The 17700-nt window shown below is 33.1% G+C and overlaps 4 protein-coding genes across 4 annotated transcripts; 1 reads left to right on the top strand and 3 right to left on the bottom strand.

Annotated features, from left to right (window-relative positions):
• Window positions 1-2103, top strand: LOC146959143 (uncharacterized). Its single transcript, XM_085740673.1, has 2 exons — window positions 1-242; window positions 1324-2103. The coding sequence occupies exons 1-2, from the start codon at window positions 146-148 to the stop codon at window positions 1590-1592; spliced, it is 366 nt and encodes a 121-aa protein (XP_085596799.1). The 5' UTR covers window positions 1-145; the 3' UTR covers window positions 1593-2103.
• A 130-nt stretch (window positions 2104-2233) lies between these two features.
• LOC146959142 (Polynucleotidyl transferase, ribonuclease H-like superfamily protein) lies at window positions 2234-6268 on the bottom strand. Its single transcript, XM_085740672.1, has 7 exons — window positions 5985-6268; window positions 4980-5103; window positions 4796-4883; window positions 4450-4587; window positions 4283-4370; window positions 4063-4183; window positions 2234-2646 (listed from the first exon to the last, which is right to left on the bottom strand). The coding sequence occupies exons 1-7, from the start codon at window positions 6142-6144 to the stop codon at window positions 2469-2471; spliced, it is 897 nt and encodes a 298-aa protein (XP_085596798.1). The 5' UTR covers window positions 6145-6268; the 3' UTR covers window positions 2234-2468.
• A 2326-nt stretch (window positions 6269-8594) lies between these two features.
• On the bottom strand, window positions 8595-9939 carry LOC146959141 (small ribosomal subunit protein eS27y). The gene is made up of 4 exons (XM_085740671.1): window positions 9849-9939; window positions 9654-9755; window positions 9523-9551; window positions 8595-8908 (listed from the first exon to the last, which is right to left on the bottom strand). Exons 1-4 carry the CDS (start codon window positions 9849-9851, stop codon window positions 8782-8784), a joined length of 261 nt encoding a protein of 86 aa, XP_085596797.1. The 5' UTR covers window positions 9852-9939; the 3' UTR covers window positions 8595-8781.
• A 3691-nt stretch (window positions 9940-13630) lies between these two features.
• On the bottom strand, window positions 13631-16162 carry LOC146959140 (hemerythrin HHE cation-binding domain protein). The gene is made up of 3 exons (XM_085740670.1): window positions 15374-16162; window positions 14575-14729; window positions 13631-14226 (listed from the first exon to the last, which is right to left on the bottom strand). Exons 1-3 carry the CDS (start codon window positions 15960-15962, stop codon window positions 13972-13974), a joined length of 999 nt encoding a protein of 332 aa, XP_085596796.1. The 5' UTR covers window positions 15963-16162; the 3' UTR covers window positions 13631-13971.
• Window positions 16163-17700: the final 1538 nt, after the last annotated feature.

Raw genomic sequence — 17700 nt, 5'->3', positions numbered from 1 at the left:
GTCACTGCACTTTTTGCTAAAGATAAGACCATACTTTCCTTTCTAAACCTACCTCAGAGTCATTTTAACCTGGCTTTACAATCAGTTCAATCAATTCAGTTCAGTATTTGTTAGAGAAAAAAGTGAAAAGCTAGCTAACAAGAAAATGAGTTTCAGAATGGTTGCAGCCTTTTCTCTTCTAGTTTTTGTCCATCTCATCAACCTTGCTTCTTCAAATCCTACTAAGAACATCTTGCCTGCAGGTACTACATATAACATATCATATTCCTAGCTTCTTTTGTTCTTTCTATTTTAAGCACATGAAAATGGTTTCCTAAACTCTAAAGTGAATTGTAGTTGTGTCACCACATTTTTGGGTTGCATGTTGTTTGTCTGCTACCAATCATCTTCATCTCAAAGTAAACATAAGATTAAGAACAAAACAGTAGGATGTCTAGATTGCAAGAAATGAATGAAACAGTTTGATATAGGCTGCACATGCATAAACTGATTGTTTTGAAACACAGATATATCTTGGATATTTAAAAGTTGATGTTGCGGTTCAAATCGTGATCAGAGACCTTTTTCTTTAAACACTATAGCACTGTTTCAATTCTATTACAGGCCCCTTTTCCTGATTATCTGGAATATAGGATGAGGGTAACTGCATATAGATTCTTTGATCTTGAATACGTGAAAGAAATTGTATTCAGGTATCAACAGGAACAAAGATACCTAGTTTGATTTAAAACGAAGGAGGCAAACTTTAAGTACATTGATTATTATCTTCCTTTAAGCTCTTTGTCTCCCACTAGTAAAATATTCAGATGCTATAAGGTAGAAAGATTCCTTTGCATGACAAGAAATGTGAATTTTGATGTGGATTGCTTAGAACAAAGAGTGGGTTTAAAAGATACTGGTAGGGATCTAATACCTAATTATGTAGTCATTTTCAGCACCAATATGCTTTTGTACGACTAGTTTAAATCTCATGGCACAACCCTTTAATAACTGAAAATTTGTAAGGTGAAAGAGATTTAATGATACTTTTTAAGAGTGATTTGAGATTCCTATGTGAAATGATCCACTTTACAATTCATACTTCAACATAAGAAGGGAGTATAGTTAGTGCTTATAATTGGACAGAGGGATGGATGTGCATGAGTATTTGTAATAAGTAATTAACCACATAATTTCTTCTGAACTGTACATTTTTTAACAATACATGATGTTTTATTTACAAGCGAAATACTTGAGGAAAAAGCATTGTTAGTTTCTTTCTTAAGCATGTTTAAGAAACAGAAGTCCATGAGTAAATACCTTAAATAAGAGTTTTGTTGATAGAATGTGTGCAGAAGAGCAAGTTAGAAGACAAGGCAGTATATGTAAGTAAGATGGAAGGAGGTGGTGTTCATGGAGGAGGCGGTCATGGTGGCCAATCACATGGAGGAGGTGCAGTTATACCTGTTTATGCAGCCGGTGCTGCAAATAAAAACCACCAGCCTCCGAGTCATCATGGTGCTGCTGAAAGCAACCTCAACAAAATCAAATTCTCTTCCACACTTATGTTGGTCATAGTCTATCCCCTCATGCTGATTGTTTGGTTAACATAGGAAGTGCAGAACTAGTTCAGTAGATGTTATGCAACTGTTACACACTTATACGTTCTTTTCTACAGTTATGTTTTATAGTGCCCTAAAAGTGAGTGATGTATTTTGTTCAGTTAGAATTTGTAACACTACGCAAAATGTATCAAGGAATATTTACATACTCAAAATATCAAATCAGCATCATAGAAAGGCAATAAAGTCTACAGATTTCATGTGGGCAGAAGGTGCTGACTTGTGTTCGGATCAGCAGTTGTAATCTGAAAGATACTCATTGGATATGCAGTACCATGATGCACAATTATAACTGAAAACAACTTCGTACAAACATTATCATTTTTCATAAGTGGTTTTGTTGAAGATATAAATTTGAAGCAGTGTTTGCAAGTTTTTTGAAGGCAGTGTTTGCAAGTTGAATGTAAAAGTTTATACAGATCATTAATGTTCATCTTAAGTGCTATTAAAGCTGTCCAGCAAAATTTCCACATAATATATTCAGATTTTTCCATGCTCAGAATATTGTTTTTGTTATTTTCTTCCAAATCATGGTGCCGTTTCCTGTGCTTTTTGCACATGGATGTATTTTTCAGTTGAATAAAAGGAGCTGAAAGCTCAAAAGAAGAAAATAACAATCCACACAAGAAACATAAAAGTCAACCAATTCGATCACTTCATTCAGATGTCCAAGGTGAATTAAAATTCAACATATATCAATCAAACTAATTAAATTAACTCAATACTAGTGCACATTTGGTTGGACTGGGTGTGAGAGAATCAACATACAAAGCATATGTATGTACACAAAATGCTCCCCAAAATTCTAAAATTTCAAATAGCTATAAATTACTTTGATAATGCAAAGACAACAATTAGGCATCATTTTTAGAAATGAGTGAGGTGCTCAAGTTTCCGAGCCTGAAAAAACCTAGAACGCCCTTTACCACTTGATTCTATTTCTTCGCTTCTCCTCTTGGATGTGGTGAAACCCAAATTGTTTAATTTCAATTGCCTCTTGCCATTATTATTATTGCTGCCACCATCTTCATCCAAGTCAGACTCCCTATAAAAAAGTCCAAGTTTTAACAGATAAATAAGCATAAACGCCTAGCACGTAACACTTGGAACATAAAAATGGATAAAATAAAAAAAGTAGTTTTCCCCATATACATAATGGAATTTAATTTCATCCTTCATCTTTCATGAGAAATATATTGTTTGTGGGGTGGGGGGTCCCATGCATTGTTCATGCTTCAAGCTCAAAGTTTGTAAGAGAAGACTGGAAGATATATAAATCCAAGCATAATACCTACAGCTTTCAGGATTATTGAATATTTCAAATACACTTTTGAATTTTTAAAATAATAGTCTTTTTCCTTTGTTGACAACAAAAGGCACTGCAAAAAATATAGGACAATTCCTACTTAATACTTATCAAATGAAAACAACTAACAAACCTCACAAGTAACTTTGAAAGATTGTAAAAAAAGTGACTTGTTTCTGTGGTGCTAAGATCAGGTAAGAGATGTTGTGAAAATAGCACAAGTTGGTAGCCTATAACATATCAACTATCAAGGATACCTTTCTCAAGGACTATTTCACTCTAGAGATTAATTTAAATGTACAAGAAATTTCCTGAAAATTAATATACTTTTCTGATAATGATTCTAGTTACTTAAGTGGGGGGAAATTGGATAACATAAAGTTAGTGGAATTTGGATCACAGTTAACAGAAGTCTAAATAAAAAATCTTATCCCAGAAACAAAAGTTTCAAATAAGATAATTTCTCTGATTTTAAAAATAAAATTACTTTTACAGCCCAAGAGGAGCAAATTCCAAAAATTACAAACGTGGGATTGGCTTTGATTTGATATTGTTATTCTGGAAGCAAATGAATCTTGAAGCCCGTAAACTAAGGAAGTGAAAAAGAAAAATTAAATAAAAGAATAAATGGAAATAATTTTAGATTTTTATGTTGAACTCAACTCAACATCTGACTTAAGCAGTTAAGCTGCTTATGATGGTTATAAATAGCACCTAGCAGTATGTCAACATTAATATGGAATGATTCATGAGAGTCAACTGCACCTACCAGCCTAGTTCAAACACACCGTGGAAAGTATGGCAAACAAATCACAAACAAGAATATGCTGAACAGAACAGTATAAAAAGGAAAAACGCAGAGCCTCTTTGGTTTCTGTTTTCATTTTGTGTTTTCACTTCCTATTTTCAATTTTAATTAGAAAAGTTCAACTTCGTTTTTGCTTTATTTTTTGTTTTCAAAGTTTTGTGCAAGAAACAATAAATGAAACCAGAAAATGTTTTGAAAACTGAAAACAAACTCAAAATAAGGTGGTATTTACTATAACTGAAAACAAGAAATGAAACCCGAAAATGTTATGAAACCAAACAAATCCTTAGAAAACAAGTGCGGTATACAGTCACAGAATGCATGGAAGATTAAGAAAGCATGCTTACCATAAGACTTCAGTGCCACCTTTAAAATAAGAGCTGCAAGTTCCCCAACTAAACCTGACTAATGTTGGAAAACCAAAGATAGAATGTTTGTGATCTTCTAGCCAAGACTTGGTTGCAGGATCTACACAACCCAAAACATAATCATATTTATTGTAACTAAAATGTTAATCAGAATAATAGACATCATATGAGATCTACTCGTGAGTCATGACCTACTCACCTCCGGGATATCCAGAGCCAAAGTTCCTGTGAATGTTATCAGCAGACTCATCAAGCACCCAATCTCTTATAGCTCGATCTCTTGTGACCTAAAAGGTTGGATTAAAGGTTGCAGGTAGACGGTAAAACTTCTTAGTGCAGGAAATTCTACACGGGAGAGTGAGGTACCTTTGCAACTATACTTGCACCACTGACAACAGGATAAAGACTATCAGCCTTCTTTGCAACCACAAATTTGATAGATGGAAAATTTTTAGACAGCTTCGCTTCATATTTCCCTGGATCTCCAACTGTATCAATATAAACCTGAAGAGCCCAAATTATACATTTCACATCTCTGTAATAATTTAATTATCAACTTAATATTACAACCCAAGTACTTATAAGAAGCGTACTTATCCATACGACATATTTTGTTGGCACAAAATTTGCATATATTTTAATGCGTATATCTGAAGTCATGTTAGAGCTGGGAAAGGTTCTTCCCATTAAAATATGTTGGGAAAAGGTTTACCTCAGTTAAAAGCACTCCCATTTTGAGCACCCTATCAACGAGGCCCATGGCAGAGTCATGTGATATCTCATTCAAGTTTATCTTATTCCTGTTAAAATTACAACAAGGAAAAACCATCATTAAATTGAAAAGAAAGACAAAAAAAAAAAAGCAAAACCAAAAGGACTAAGGTCTGTTTGTTTACTTCTTGAGCATTTTGGCAGAGAGTTCCTTTGGGTCAATGACATCAACAGCCCATCCAATAGAATCATTGGCTTTCAAAGTTTCAAACAATTCTTCCCTCTTCTCTTCTTTTAGTGTCTTAGAATCTGTTCCAACAAAGATGCAAATGTGACACTGAGTCTAAAATATACGTAAGTGTACATTTCTGAGTATGTGTATGATACTACTATCATTAATTCATTATGGATGAACTCATACGTTATGTACCATTGACACAGACAGGACAGTGACACATAGACAACAACAACAACAATCAAGCCTTATCCTGCTAAGTAGAATCGGCTACATTGATCAAACGATGCCATAATGCTCTATCATATATCATATTTTAATCCAACTCGTTAATCTCTAGATCTATCTTAATAGTTTTCCTAAGTCTACCTCTACCTCTAGTGATCTGATTATCCTCCATTTGATCTACTCTCCTTACTACAACATCTACAAACCTTCTCTCTACAAGCACAAACCACCAAATCCTAGTTTTCCCCATCTTTTCTAATATAGGTGCTGCCCGAACTCTCTCTTTAATATTGTCGTTTCTAATCATATCTCGTCTAATCTGAACACATATCCAATGCAACAATCTCATCTCAGCTACACTTAATTTATTTTTGATTGTGTTGATTCTTGACAGCCCAACACTGTCCCATACAACATCGTTGGTCTCGGATAAATTTTTCCCTTAAACTTGAGTAGTAATTTCGTATCACATGAAACACTTAAACACTCCACCATTTCAACCACCCAGATTGAATTTGATGGTTTACATACATCTCCTATTTCTATGTGTCGGTTGAAAAAATACAACCACACGTAAACAGTGGCAATAATTAAAAAAGAATAAAAAAGTGATCGAATATAATGAATTAGCATTAAAACAAGAATTATAATTAAAAATGGAAAGCTCTGGCAATGGAAGAAGATTATGAAAATAAAAGAAATGAAGTTAAGAGAAGAGAGTAGGTACCTGCGAAACTCAAAGTAGCTAAGGTTTTTTGGTAGGAGAGAGGACAGTATAAACAACCATAGACCATAGGACCAAGGACAGGACCTCTTCCAGCTTCGTCGATTCCCATTATGCAAGCCTCCGATGCCCATTCCGGAACCATACCAGCTTCAGATCCCATTTCCGCTCAACAAACAACCGCGCTTTCTTTCTTTCTTTCTCGATTCTCAATAAATAAATAACACCTTTTCAACTTCCCGCCATTTCAACCCTCTGCTCTGATGTTAGTTAGGAGAGCGCGATACAACTAGGGCAAAGGTTAGAAAGTCCTTTTCTTACAAGAATAGACGGTCCGGTTCAATTGAGAACCGGTCCAGTCAAGCTTTCAGACAGTGTAAAATGTTTTGTTTTGTATGAAAAAGGTCATTTCTAAAAAGAAGAAATGATATTTGTAGGATCAATTTGTGATGATTTTTGTAACAATTTTCTCTTTTATATCCGTATTATATTTTTATTTTCTCTTTCTATTACTTTGGTTTTCGTGTCAATAACTTTTTTTTTTTTATAAATTTATGATTATCTCATAGGTTTGTCATGTAAATGGTTATTCCAAATTCAAATAACACACATCTTTAAAAAAATAATACTAGTAATCAGTTTCAAGTCTTCAACACTTAGGGTGTGTTTGGTTCCCATGAAAGCTCAAGGAAAGAAAGCCTATGGATGGAAAGCACGGAAATCTAAAAACTTTCAACCGTTTGGTTTTGAAGAAAGGTGACTGAGGAAAGAAAGATTCGTGGGACCCACTCATGAAAACCTTTCCTACCTCAAGCCTGCGGAAAGGATAAGAAAGTGCTTCTTTTTTGTGTTTTTCCACTTTTACCCATATTTGTACATAAAAATATGTAAATTATAAAACTGATAAATATATTTTCCAAATTAACGGAACACTTATGAATATCTATTTATATTTTCATAACTAAATATTTATATTCATGAACATTTGTTAAATTGTTAATCTTTATGCATTTATATATATTATGAATATATTATTTAAAAGTAATAAATAAAGATACAACTCATTTTAGCATGAGGATATTTATGTCATTTACTAAATAATCATCATTCTTTCCTCTCACTTTCCATTCACTTTCACTAATACCAAACAACTAAAAAAATCATCTCACTTTCCATTCACTTTCCTTATACTTTCTTTCCTTTAACAATCTTTCCTCTCACTTTCTTTGGTGATCCAAACACACCCTTAAGGTCCATCTAACTAGACTGATAAATGGAAACATTTTTTTTTTTTGCAAAAGATAAATGTAAATATGGTTAAGTTGAACATTTTCATCTGAATTTAAACACAAACTTCGTTCTTGCACGTGTAAGTTTCAAATGATGTTTATCACTTCATCTACAAATAAAATAATAATAATTTTAAGCATTTTGATGTGTTTTTTTTTTAAATAGATTTTGGCGTGTTTGTTTAAAACTTTCAAAAATAATCAAGAAAAAAAATAAAAAATAAACTTTTGTACCATCGTTAGCTTTCGTAACGTAACCAATGTTCGAAATTTAATTGAGATTGAAGTTCACATTTTAAGGTTATTGATTTGTAACTTAACTTCGTTCCTTTGATATCTGCTTTTTTTTTTCACAAATCTTTGGTAACACTAGCACATCTTTGAGCCTAGAATACGTGGCTTATTACTTGAGCCCGTCACAGACCTCGTGCAAAATACTCAAGACCTTTCACCACTAATCTACCCCGTTTGGCTTTTCTTTAACTTATTCTTTTAGAACTGTTATGAGTTATGACACAACAGCAATACTGATTTTAATATCAAAGCAATGGTGAGAGAAAAATCATGGCACAATTTTTTAGCAATCACTATACGCACACAAGGGAAAAGAGAAGCTTTATGCAGCCAATGAACTTGCAACATGCAATTAGCTTAGTTTAGTTCTGAATATCTAAGTCCAAACAGAGGGGCTATGTTACAAAGATGGCCAACCCCAGGAACAGGAAACTATCGAGGGGAAGAACATATTTGCAAACAATAAATGACTAAGGGGACCGGATATAACTCAAAATCAATGAAGAAACCCATGTACGCCAAGAGAAGATTTGAAATTTAAGAGTCTCGAATCTCCACTAGAGTTTACAAATGGCAGAAAAGTAGCTTGTTCAAGAAATAGGTGAAATACTTAAGATATTGACTAGAAAATCACCAGAAGCGGGTGCATTCAATTGTGTTTACTGCATTGGCGACAAGGTGAAAAGGATAGTTGTAAGCATAGTTGTTTTCCTTTAGTATCCTAGCTTTATTCCTCAAAAAATAAACACTGTCGAGGATTTGCTAATCAAATTTTATGTATAGATTAAACTCCTACAGTAGAATAAAGAATGGCATATCCTCAAAAGTCCCAGGGCTGATCTATACAAACAAGTCCCATGACACATGTAGCCATACCAAACAAGTACACTAGTCATGCTAAATTAGAGGGCATTCACAAAAGTAATACACATTATCAAACAACGCACAAAACAACATATCAATAAATTGCTCCTTCAAAAAAAAAAAAAAACATCAATAAATTGCTAAATTTAATTTAGTGCTAACGGGATAAAGTCAACCAACCATATCAAACCAAATTTACTCAAAATCTTCTCAGCATGAAGAGAACAACAAACACATTAACACAAGACAACTGGTTCAATTCAGCAATCTAAACAGAAACTACACCAAAATTTCTCATTAAATAATCAGAACCAGCCCCTCAAAAAGACTAGAGTTTTATCACTTATCCATAACTAATCACCCTTCTTCCTGAAGGAGCACCCCTCTGTTAGCCTTGCTTTGCCGCCGGTTGGCTGGCACAATACCGTCTGACAGTTGCCGCAAACCACGACTGTTTGAGAGTGGCTAAATACAGTAGTTCTGCAACCACAAATTTCAACAATTATAAACCAACAAGTCAAATCAAAGGTGTCCTATAATAAGTTGGTTTCAATTTTTATCAAAAATTTGACTTCTACTTTGAAGGGAAAATAAATGTGGTAATTCTGCATCCACAAATTTCAACCATTATAAACTAACAAGTCAAATCAATGTTGTTCTATAATAAGTTTGTTTCAATTTTTACCAAAAATTCGACTTATACAGGAAAAGAACTAGAAGCATAAATCATAATTTATCATTGTACCTAAATGATAGAAATATAATAAGCAGTAGCGAAGTCCATAACAATCATTGTGACATTGTTCCTAAACGATAAAAATATGCATAAAATCCATCAATTTAATCTATGTTAGGGATTAACATAGATTAAATGACTAAATTAATAGAATTCGGGACTGTTTATTATACTTATACAACTCAGGAACTAAATTGAAAAGAGTTTATTCAACTAAAAAAATGGTTTTATAATTATTAATAATTTTACTTATACTATATAACAAATTACTTTTTTATTCAACCGGGTCTCTAGTATCTATATAACACAAAACTATGTATTTCTCAAAGAAATAAAATAACATAAATTAGAGACTTACATGTTGAAGCATCCTTGGCATTTGACATCCTATAACAAATACAAAGAGAAACAACAAAAAAAAAAACAAATTACAAACGGAATAAAAAAATTAACATATACATAACAATGGAAATGAAAAAAATTGAATACCATGAAGAATGAGTTAGGAGATTGAACGAGACGCTTGAGCTTGTGCTTCCTTTTCTCAAGCTCCGCTGGTGGGTTCAAGAGATCGATGTCGTTTTGGAGAACCTGAAAACAACAAAATCATCAAACTTAATTAATCATAATTGGAGCGATTCGGAGGTTTATATACGTAAAGAAACAAAAGAGAGAGTGGTTAACCATTGTCGAGGTTGAGAGATGAATCAAATCGCAAACCCTAGAAACTCTTGATGAGATTGGAAGGGGCTGCGACTGCGAGAAGGCAAAAGACTGTAAATGTAAAATGGAAAATCTATTTAAAGGCGACACTCACTCACATTGGGCCATTAAGAGCCCATGTGAAAAAGATATGATATAACTATTGTTTTTTCTAAAATGTACCTCCACATTTGATTCCACAGCCCTCTCAACTTTGGGTCCCATCTCTTCTTTTTTTTGTTGTGAAATTCAATATTCATTCCTTTTTATTTATTAAACTTATGATAATATTGAATTAAAAGTGGTTCATTTTAGACCATAATTTTTAGGTTCATATTAGGGAACCCTGCATGTACAATAATATATATCATTTTACATTTTAATTTTAAATTTCTTAAAATTTCACATTTTAATTTTTATTTGATCCAGTCAATAATGGAAAATTAAAAATGATGTCGATAATAATTGTAATTGATGTCGATAATTTCACATACACTAGTTTGAAAATCTCGACAATAATTATAATTAAATAAATTTATTGTTTGGAAAATTAATTTTTGGAACATTAGCTAGCTTTTGGAAGTGATGCCAAGCTCGTATAATGTGGTAGCAAAACCAGGTTAAGGATGACAATAGGGAATTAGACCCAGGAGCTTATATAAGTGTGTATTAAAGTTGGAGTTCAACATTGGCAAGGTTCTCAAATTGTTGGATGAATATATGTGTGTGGGCATTATCATGTAGTAATGAGCTAACTTTTAAGAGCGATATTCATATTTATTTAACATGCACTTCCTTCAAGATATTACTTGTTGTTCAGTAGTACATCATTGGGGCAAATGTAACAATCAAATTTGAAGAGTTTTACAAATAATAGGTGAGCGTTTGGTAGTAGTGAAAGTTGAAGGGGTGATTTGTGGTTAAAACGGTGCTAGTGATAGTGAGATAGCATTGTGTGATTGTTATAACATAACAGATGAGTGAAGAAGAGGTAACAATAATGAGGTGACAAGGGAAGTAGTGGATAATGATTGATAAATTGTTAATAATGGCAGTGAGATGGTTAACATATCAGCGGTAGAGTGTAGATACCCTGGCAATAGTAGCTTTATTTGGAAAATTATAGTCAGGAGGATTAAAGTGAGGAGATGGAAAGATAGGAAGTGCCGTACTGGCAAAGTTACAAGTTGAAAAAAAAAAAAAAAATTGGCAGAACGGCAACAATAATTTACGAGTCTTAACTAACAAAATGTCGTGCAATATATTTAAACAATAATTTTAAGGGGAAATAGTCACTTTAGTCCCTGAATGGGAAGCGATTCGTCAATTTAGTCCCTGAATGCAGAGAAACTTCAAAATAGTCCCTGAATGTAAACTATGTTAGTCAATTTCGTCCCTGACGTTAAGGGTGTGTTTGGAATGGAAGAGAAGTTGTGAAGAGAGAAATAGGTGAGAGAGAGAGTGAGAAGAGAGAAGTATGTGAGAAATAGAGTAGATTTGAGTGGTTGTTTGGTATAATAAAAAGAGAGAAGAAATAGAGAAGAGAGAATTATTGTTTATTTTGAAAAGTACTATAATGCCCCTACATTATATAACATTTCCAACCAAATTAATTTAATTCAACTACTTATTTTAATTCAACAGAATTTATATATTTTCTTATAAAAGAAATAACGAAATATATACAGGATTTTTTTTTTTTAAAAAAAAAGTAGTAACATACATTTGCAAAATAGCAAAGTAATGGTAATTAGCGTAAAAGATTCTATAAAATATTAATACATATACAACAAAAAAAGTTACGAATACCAAAAAATAGCTTACCCTTGATGAAAAAAAAAAAAACCTTTATCCTATATTCACTTTGAGATTATATAAAACGGTGGAAAAAAAACTGCATAAGAGACATCCTTCAAAACAAAAAAACTTCATGAGACAAAATTCTTTTAAAAAAAAAGACTCAAATTTAATTGAATTGAACCAGGGGTATAATAGGAATACACAAAAATATCACTAATCTCTTCACTTTCTTCTCAACTTTGGAGAGAAAGGATTTTGTGTGGGGTCCACATGTTTTTAGTCTCTCTCCCCTATTTCTCTTCACTACCAAACAAGATAACTTCACTATCTCTCTTCAATTTCTCTCTTCCTTAACTCTCTCTTCTCTATTTCTTCTCTACCAAACACAGTGTAAATAGGTCTGTTAACGATGACGTGGCGGCTGATGTGGCAATATGATAACTGCCACGTAAGATTGGGGAATTAGTCATTTTAGTCCCTGAATCGGAAGAGATTCGTCACTTTAGTCCCTGAATGCAGATAAATTGCAAAATAGTCCCCTGAATGTAGACTTTGTTAGTCAATTTAATCCCTGAATGCAAACTTCGTTAGTCAATTTAGTCCCTGAATGTAGACTCCGTTAGTCACTTTAGTCCCTGAAATTGACCATGTAGGGACTGTTTTACAATTTATCTGCATTCAGGGACTAAAGTGACGACTCTCTTCCGATTCAGGGACTAAAGTGACTAATTCCCCATTTTTTAGTATTGATCCTAAGATTGATAATGTATGCAACAATACTTGTGAGGGGTTTAACTCAAGCATTTTGAAATACCGAGCGAAACCGATTGTGACTTTATTAGAGGAGATAAGGTCATACATAATGAGAACTATGAAATCAAACCGATTGAAGTTGGCCAACATAAGTGGACCTCTATGTCCAATGCAACAATCTAAGCTGAAAAAGCTGAAGATTCAAAGCAACAAATGGGGAATTAGTCACTTTAGTCCCTGAATGGGAGAGGAATCGTCACTTTAGTCCATGAATGAAGAGTAATTGCAAAACAGTCACTGCATGGTCAATTTCAGGGACTAAAGTGACTAACAGAGTCTACATTCAGGGACTAAATTGACTAATGAAGTTTGCATTCAGGGACTAAATTGACTAACAAAGTCTACATTCAGGGACTATTTTGCAATTTATCTGCATTCAGGGACTAAAGTGACGAATATCTTCCGATTCAGGGACTAAAGTGACTACGTTTTGCCACGTGTTTACGTTTTGCCAAGTCACAATCTTACGTGGCAGTTATCATATTGCCACATCAGCCGCCACGTCATCGTTAACAGACCTATTTAACGTCAGGGACGAAATTGACTAACAGAGTTTACATTCAGGGACTATTTTGAAGTTTCTCTGCATTCAGGGACTAAATTGACGAATCGCTTCCCATTCAGGGACTAAAGTGACTATTTCCCCATAATTTTAATTTACGAGTCTTATGACTAACAAAATGTCGTGCAATATATTTATTTATAATAATAATGAATAATTGAGTTTGGTTCTTCTGACAACAAAAAGTCTGATTATCAAACTCATTTTAAATTAGCACTCCTACTCTATAACATGTTGAATACGCACTCCTCGGGTTCCATAAAAAATACATCGAAGACATTCATTAAAAGTGTGTAATTAGACAAGTCAGATATTTTCATGCTCAATGTATCATCGATATCAATCTCTGTTCAATTAAACATTTTACTCAAGTTTTACATAAATGACTTATTTATTTTAGGAAGGTTTTAAAATTCTGAACCATGGATGATATATCCAAGCCGGTACTTCATTCTTAGATAGTAAGGAAGATTTTGACTTACTAACTGATGTTTAGATAGTAAGTAGTACATCACATGAGCCACTACCTGGTAGACATAGGTAAGAAATTTCATTAAAATGTCGTATTACCTACCCAACACATGCAATATAACAAACCAGTAAACTCATGTACTTTTGAATAAATCCAGGGTCCATATACTTGGATGTACATTACAGAGGAATATATTCATGACAACCTTATCCAAACTATCACGAGGTAAAGGGGAAAAGGAAAAAAGAAAATGCCCTACTCTTCCAAATGATATCCCTACTTTTTTGTTCCCCTAATCAAAAGGCCAGGCTAACATGTTCAACAAGAATGTCCCATATCATGTGCTGGGTGCTTCCACCAAAAATAAATAGACTAAAAAACAAAAACAATGTTACATCTATTGACAAACTAAGTCCACAGCTCATCCATGTGGATGTGATGATTAAAACCTGCATCTTTCACTTAACTATCATTTGGAGCATCGATTCTATTTTATCTTGGTTACTACACATGCTAATCAAGTCCAAGTACTTCATAGCATCACGAGGTTGAAGCCCTTCAAGAAAAAACTTTAATAAACGACCGTGTGTTCCATGCATCAGATCAAAACATTGATCTAGTGCAGTCTCTTCTTGATCTTTGCTTAACTCCAATGCCTCCATTAGTGGAAGTAAATCCACTTCCTCTTCCTTGAAATGTTGTTTGCACTGCCCCTGATGACAGATTAACAAAGAAATCAAGGCCCATTTAAAAAACACATAAAATTCAGAAGATCGCAAATTAACTGTAAATATGCTATTGGCAGTAATGTTCTAAGAGCGGTTCAAATCAAGGAGGTACAAAATCTAATCGAAATTATAACAACGAAATCGAGAACATCAAACTCCTATAAATTGAGTTAAGTGAGAAAACTAATAGTTACTTTATTCATGTCGGCATTTTTGTATGCACGTGCATGTAATATCAACTATGAATTTATTTGTCAATGATTGAAATTACTAACTTTACACTCTAAAATGAGAATTCAACCAAAATGAGCTATTCCTAAGAGCTGAACTTACCAGCAATAACTTGAGGCGAGCAGAAAGATTATACAAGGCCTCTTGAAAATCAGGGCTTCCAGAGTCCAAAACACCAACAGATTTGATGATTTCTTTGATCCCATTCATGAGAGGTAGGTCCCTAGCATGTTCCTCTTTTGCAGCTTTAGAGAGTCCTGCATTTTTTTTCCCAAAAGATAAATAAATGCACACATCCGTAGCATTACTTCAAAGACAAGTAAACTTCCTTTCTCAAAGCCTAGTGGCCTACCAAACAAGTTACCCAAAATGAAAAAATTACTTACAGAACAAAAACACTTATTTGAAAATTAAGGAGAATGCTAAACAGTGCCCTGAGGGCATGACACTTGTTAGCATGACCCTAAAATTTTCTAGCACCGGTTAGGAAGACCCTGAAATTAAAATTAATTAATGTACAAAAAATGCCCATCTCTTTTACATAACAAATACAAACAAAACCAATTAAAACATAACACATACAAAATAAATCTTTTTTTTGGTTTTTTGGTAGTGGTCGGGTTTGAACCCCGGACCTTGCATATTTTTATGCATTGTCCAACCATCTCAGAGTTATTCTGCAAAATTTATTTCACATAAAAGATAAAATATAACAAAATCTATACAAAATTAAAAACTATCACAATTTGTTCAATTTATTATTCAGTTATCTATGCTATGAAGATGTTAACTAAATTTACAAATTTCATATACTTTATCGACAAAAGAGACGAATTTCAATTTCATATAGTTCATTTAGGACTTAATTGATGGTTTATTAGTAAAAAGAAGAAATGGTTACCTCGATCAGCACGATCAAAGAAAGGGAAGAGAAGAGTCTCTTCCATCCGAGCATGTTCCATCATAACCTCCAACAACTCCGAATAGCTTCTCGCGAATTTCCTTATCTCCATCTTCGGACTCCCCACAGAAGGATCAACAGCCTTTTTCCCTCCACGTTTCACAAGATCCTCCGCCCACCTCAAAACCCTCTCCACATGCCACAACATACTCTTATGCTGCAACCTCGTCACCGTCACCATCACCGGCAATTTTCCCTCCTCCACACCACCACCGCCGCCCACCGTCACCAAATTCGGAAACCGCGCCTCCATAAACCGCAACACCTTCTCCCGCGAACCCGTAACACTTTCGGATCCAACTTGAAGAGTGACGTGTCCATCCGGGTCGGATCCGAAATGATCTCGTAGAGTTTCGGATGAAGGAACGAAATCCAATGAAACGGATTTGTGAAGAAGAGCGAAACGAATGTAAGTAGTGAGAATACTTTTTGGTGAACCGTATAAACGGACGGTTGGATAGACTTTAGCTACGTCGCGAGGTATAATCTCCGCCGTTAATTTCTCCGACTTCACAAAACAGTTTCCCATTAGAGTGTTGCAGTGAAGTTGTTTTGGTTGGGATTGGAGATTAGTGAATGAATGGATTAATTAAGATAGTAGTTGATGTAAAGGTATAAAACTAAAGCGAATTGAAAACGACACCGTAATTTGGATTATACAGCACCACACCGACCGTGTTAAAGTGAGAGAAGAGATTTGGTTTGGTGTTAGCTTCGAGGTCAAGCTCTGAATGGAAACTGTTGATGTTGATTTATGCGTGGTTTGGAAGAAAGGCTCTGTTTGGTAAAAATAGCGGATAGCTTATAAGCTAGCTGATAGTTTTTAACTGATAAGCTAGCTGATAGCTTTTAGCTGATAGCTTATAGCTGATAAGCTAATTAAAGTGTTTGGTAAAAATAGCGGTTGAACTAGCTGATAAATGTAAAATTACATAAAAGGACATTATTAATTCATATAAAATTTATACTACTATAAATTAATATTTAAGATATTTAATAATTTAAATTAATCAATTTAATATATATTTTATATATTAATAAATTAATATTTTATTTTTTGGTCAAAATACTTAATTTCTTTTTATTTTAAAAACAAAAAGAAAAATCGAATCCATATGTTAAAAAACAAAAATATTAAAAGTGAAGAGGAAGAACAACAACAAAAATTTTCCTCAAAAAAAAAAACAACAAAAAAATAAAATAAAAATCAATTGGATAATTATTATATTCGTGTACTGTTTTTTGTTTAAGAAGTTTAATTCATATTACGATTCATATTACGTAAAACTCATTCATTGCAAAGTGTCGTAAAAAAAGTTACTTATATTGCTAAATGAAAAAAAAATCATGTGACAAAAAAATGGGATTGAAAATTGTTTCAGCATTAACGTAAAAATATTTCAGATTGTAATAAATTATAAAGGGTAAAAAGGGATTTTAGATAAAATAGCCAAGGGCAAAAGTGGAATAAAATACAATAAGCTATAAGCTATAAGCTCAAACGCTACTTGAAGTAGCTTCTGAAAAATAGCTTATAAGCTCGTGGAAATTCGTGAAATAAGCTATAAGCTCGTGGTAAAAGATCGTTACCAAACAGAGCTTTTTTTGTCAAACGAGCTTATAAGCTATAAGCTATAAGCTATAAGCTCATTTGGTGGGCTTACCAAACAGAGCCAAAGTCTATTTCTTGACTCAGTATTTTCTCTTACTATATCTATTTAATTTTTAGGGAAATGTTATCTTGTGCCCTCAAGGCACAAGTTAAGAAGCCAAAGATAGAAATATTTTATTGGAAATTGTGCATTCAATATTCTTAAAATTTGAAATCTTATCTTTTCAAGACAAAATTGATTATTCAATTCCATTTTTAGATTCTTAACATATGCCCTAAGGGCACAAGTTAACACTACCCTAATTTTTAACCAAATCTTACTTTATTATACGTGTAATAAATTATGCTAACATTCAAAATCTAAATATTCCTTAAAAAACATTAAAAATATAAATATATTCCTTTCAAAAAGTTAAATATTCAAATATATTACTTTATTTTTTTTTAAAGAAAATATATATTACTTTATTAGTTGGTAAGGACAATTAAAGGTCTGACATTTGAACCCGCACACAAAAAAAAAAAAACATTTGGAAAGACTGTATTAAAAATACATATATTGCTTGTTAGTTCATGTGAAAGGAAAAAAAAAACATATATTACATTGTAAGATGGATATGATTATAAATAAAGATTGAGTAATTTATATGTAAAG

Source organism: Medicago sativa, chromosome 1 (assembly GCF_051527215.1).
Source record: "Medicago sativa cultivar Bolivia chromosome 1, Bolivia_mono, whole genome shotgun sequence".
Lineage (NCBI taxonomy): Eukaryota > Viridiplantae > Streptophyta > Magnoliopsida > Fabales > Fabaceae > Medicago > Medicago sativa.
The sequence above is the reverse complement of the archived record's forward strand: the minus strand, read 5'-3'. Positions and strand labels throughout refer to the sequence as shown.